General features: G+C 44.4%; 1 protein-coding gene across 2 annotated transcripts in view; it reads left to right on the top strand.

Moving 5' to 3' along the window:
• Positions 1-3,490, top strand: part of MAP3K7 (mitogen-activated protein kinase kinase kinase 7) — a 49,816-nt gene extending 46,326 nt beyond the window's left edge. For both annotated transcript variants that reach the window (XM_015416480.1, XM_015416479.1), the window contains one exon: positions 2,751-3,490. In XM_015416480.1, the coding sequence (XP_015271966.1) occupies positions 2,751-2,931 (181 nt within the window). In that variant the 3' untranslated portion in view covers positions 2,932-3,490. The remainder of the gene's footprint in view (positions 1-2,750) is intronic.
• Positions 3,491-3,710: the final 220 nt, after the last annotated feature.

The following is a 3,710-nucleotide window of genomic DNA, read 5'->3' as shown; positions in this document are numbered from 1 at the left end:
GAAATAGTGGGTAGTGGGGAAGTCTGATGTCCCTCTCAGATCCTTGTAGCTCCCCCCTTGTTGCTACTATAATTCCATGGGAGAGGTAAATCAGTGTATTAAAAACATGCTATCCTATCTGAACCATCTTTATTTTCCTACTAGGAATAAGGCCCGCTGTGAAAATAAATACAACGAGCTCTAGAAAGAGGCTCTGGGAGAGTGGCAGGGCCTTGGGCACTCAGCATCAATGTTCCATGGCAACCTTATTTTATTTATTATTTTATTTATTTATTAGTATTTTTACCCTGCCCTCCCCGCAAGCGGGCTCAGGGCATAACCTCAGCAGGGCATAATGACACAGGGCATAATGACCATTTTATGCAGAGGAAGTGACCTCTGCTACCAGAAGAACAGTTGCAATTTTGAGCAATCTCCACCCCTCACATGGAGATTGGCAACAATTGTTACCCAGGAGGGAATGGCTGGTTGGGAGGGCGGAGTCTATGGCATTGTACCTGTCTGAGGTCCCACCCCTCCTCATACCTCACCCTCTCCAGGTTCCACCCCTCCAAGCTCCATGAATTTCCCAACCTGGAGTTGGCAACTTGATCTCCTTCCCAGCCAATCATCAACCTACCTTTACTTTCCCTTCACTCTTCAGCTTTCCATTTCTACACACACACAGACCTGCAGCCTCTTCCGTGCTCTGAAGGCCTGAGTGCCACAGAGTCCACCATTTTCTCCAGGGGAACTGATCTCTGCCATCTGGAGAGCAGTTCTAATTCTGAGTGATCTCCAGCCCTCGCCTGGAGATTGGCACCAGTGGTTTCCCAGGAGGAAAAGTAGTCTTTCTCTGCAATGGGGACCAAAGCAGCTTACATCAGGGGGAGCTGTTTTGATTCAAGCAGCCTTGAAGAGGGGGACTTAACCCTTCTCTTGCCATCTCTCACAGTACACCCGAGCCCTGACAGCAGCAGTGGGGCCAGGGACTTGCTCCCCCCCACCACCATGTCTCTCTCACACACAAACCCCGGTCCCTGAGAGGGGCAAAGCTCTGGCGCTGGCAGCCCAGGGGCCAGGGAGAACTATGCACGGCAGCCTCCTCGCACTGTCTCCCTCTCTCACACACACACATACAAATACACACGCTCCCTGAGCTCCGACAGCACACACACACTCTCTCTCACACACACACACGGACACATGCACACACCCCCAGTACGTAACATAGAACAGGTGTGAATGTGAGATGCTGTTAAAGAACATCCCCCTTCCAGGACTATGATTAGTTTCTTCACTCAGGCTCTGGTATATTATTCCTGTTGTCAGTGATCTAGTGTCCCCTTCACCACCAAGGATGCGACTACAATTCTGCAGTGAGCCTCTCAGCCTGCCTCTTCTTTTCCCAGTGACTTCTCCAGTGCCTTGGCCTTCCACAGTGTAGCTGGAACCTTCCAGGTGTCAGGCAGCAGTTCTCCCAATTACTGCAGCAGCATCTTCTGCACTTTCCTGCTTTAGTCATGGATTGAAGTAGGGAAGGAAGCACCATAGAAGACTGAAATTGAGCAGTCCCATTGTTTCTTCACTAGTAGATATCAAAGCAGTGTTTTGGTCAGCTGGACTGTGGAAGCTCTGCCCTGTAATTAACTTGGGGTCTTTTAGGCCCTTATGAAAACTAATTTATCACAAGTCGGCTTGGAATATTCAGTCATCTAAAATTAGAGGCAGAAAGTGTTTTGAATGCTTACTTCATCAATTAAATCAAATTACAGTTGAGGAGAAAATAGTCTATGTGACTCTTGTCTCTGCTATTTTAACAAGAGTTCATCTCAACATAGAAAACAAGCTATTTTGAAAATGGTGTAGAAATGGTGAAACTTTAACAGTCTGCATCACTGTGAGCCAGAAAAATCTTCCAAGTCTGTTGAGCTGGTCTTTTCTTTAAAAAAAAAAAAAAGAAAGTTGTAGAAGAGTAGTAGTGGCATGGTGAAAGCAGCAAAGATTCTTCCACTTGCTTCTCAGAAGAGAGTTACATTTCTGTAGTAAATTATTGCCTGCCTTTGTATAAATCAGATGCAACTGGTTGTTTGAGGGCCAAGGGAAGTACTGGGACAGACTCAGCCTTGTGACATAAAACCTCACCATTACATTCATTCCTCTTTGTCCCTGTACCATGACGTTTCTTATATGTCCTCTCATGCCATGTGTTTCCACTCCCTTTCACCACCTCATTGGATGTTGCTCCAAGAGATAAGAAACACACTGCATGGTGTGGCTGTAGGAGGCAAGCACATGCCGACATGGTTTTCCCCGGCAATCCCGGTTTTGCCACAATGTCAGTTTGTCCCCAAAGAGGTAACTTAACAATAATTCTTCTTTATGGTTTATAGAAGCATGTGCATAAGTTGCAACACTGCAGTTATGCAAACAGTTGAGGGTCTTAAGCATATCATGATGGATGGGGTCAGCTATTGAATGTATTCCCAGCAATGGATCCATTCTGGGGAGCATTTAGGCAGGTACAAAAGAAGGACTGACTGCTGTGTTGGGATATATATAGATATGGATCTACCAGTTAGATAACTGATTATTCTTTGAGTAATGTGATCCCCTAGTCATGCAGGGTCTCCTAATGTTCACTCATGTCTTCCTGAAGTGCGATGCATTACATTGAGTGATTGTTAAAAGGTTGCTTCTAGCTATTTATCAGATATGTAAATCATGACATTTTCTGTATGACATTCTAATCTCAACCATTTTTGTTTCAGGCAAGAACTAATAGCAGAACTGGACCAGGATGAAAAAGACCAGCAAAACACATCACGTCTGGTGCAAGAACATAAAAAGCTTTTAGATGAGAACAAAAGCCTTTCCACGTATTACCAGCAATGCAAAAAACAATTAGAAGTCATCCGAAATCAGCAACAAAAACGTCAAGGGACGTCATGATTCAGTGGGACTTCAAATTGACAATGATGCACAGAAAACTTTTTTCTTTTTTTAAAAAAATATTCGATAATAGGACAACTCCTGAGTGTTTCCTTATTGGTGTGGGCTGAATGTGTAAACTTACCTGCTGCTCTTCCAGCATCACTTCAGTATCCTTTTTATTTGGTTGAACATTGAATTGTTTGAGAAGGGTGAGAGCAGCAGCCTGAATGATCAGCAGCACTAAATATAAAGCAAAATGCAATGAACTCTGGCTGTTTGCATGCCCTTGTGTGATGGCTAGCCTTTACAAAGTGACTGAGCGGCTGCTACATTGTAAGATCTTTTGGTGTTAATGCAATAAGAGCAATGTAGAAACCTTCCATTTTTTAGAAAGTTTTGTTTGTTTTTCATCCATGTCAGGCCATTGGCAGGATTTGGTCCGGGGGAGGGGGGGATTGTACCTTCCACCAAGCTCAAGAAGTGATGGTGTCTGAACATTCTCCCCTTTTGAATAGTCTCTTCTTCCACATTAAAATAAATGGAAATTGAAGCAGATTTACTTCATTTATATCCCACCTTTCTCCCCAATGGGGACTCAAGGTGGCTTACATAATTCTCCATTTTATCCCTCAAAACAACCCTGTGAGATAGGTTAGGTCTAAGGTCACCCAGCAAGGTTCCATGACAGAGCGGGGATTCGAACCTGGGTCTCCCAGATCCTAGTCTGACACTAACCGCTAAACCATGCCTGGCTCTCTATGCTACCATGTTTGATATTTCTGTGCATTGACTAAAAT

This window comes from Gekko japonicus, unplaced genomic scaffold (genome assembly GCF_001447785.1).
Source record: "Gekko japonicus isolate JY-2015 unplaced genomic scaffold, Gekko_japonicus_V1.1 scaffold2293, whole genome shotgun sequence".
In the NCBI taxonomy this organism is placed as follows: domain Eukaryota; kingdom Metazoa; phylum Chordata; class Lepidosauria; order Squamata; family Gekkonidae; genus Gekko; species Gekko japonicus.
The sequence above is the reverse complement of the archived record's forward strand: the minus strand, read 5'-3'. Positions and strand labels throughout refer to the sequence as shown.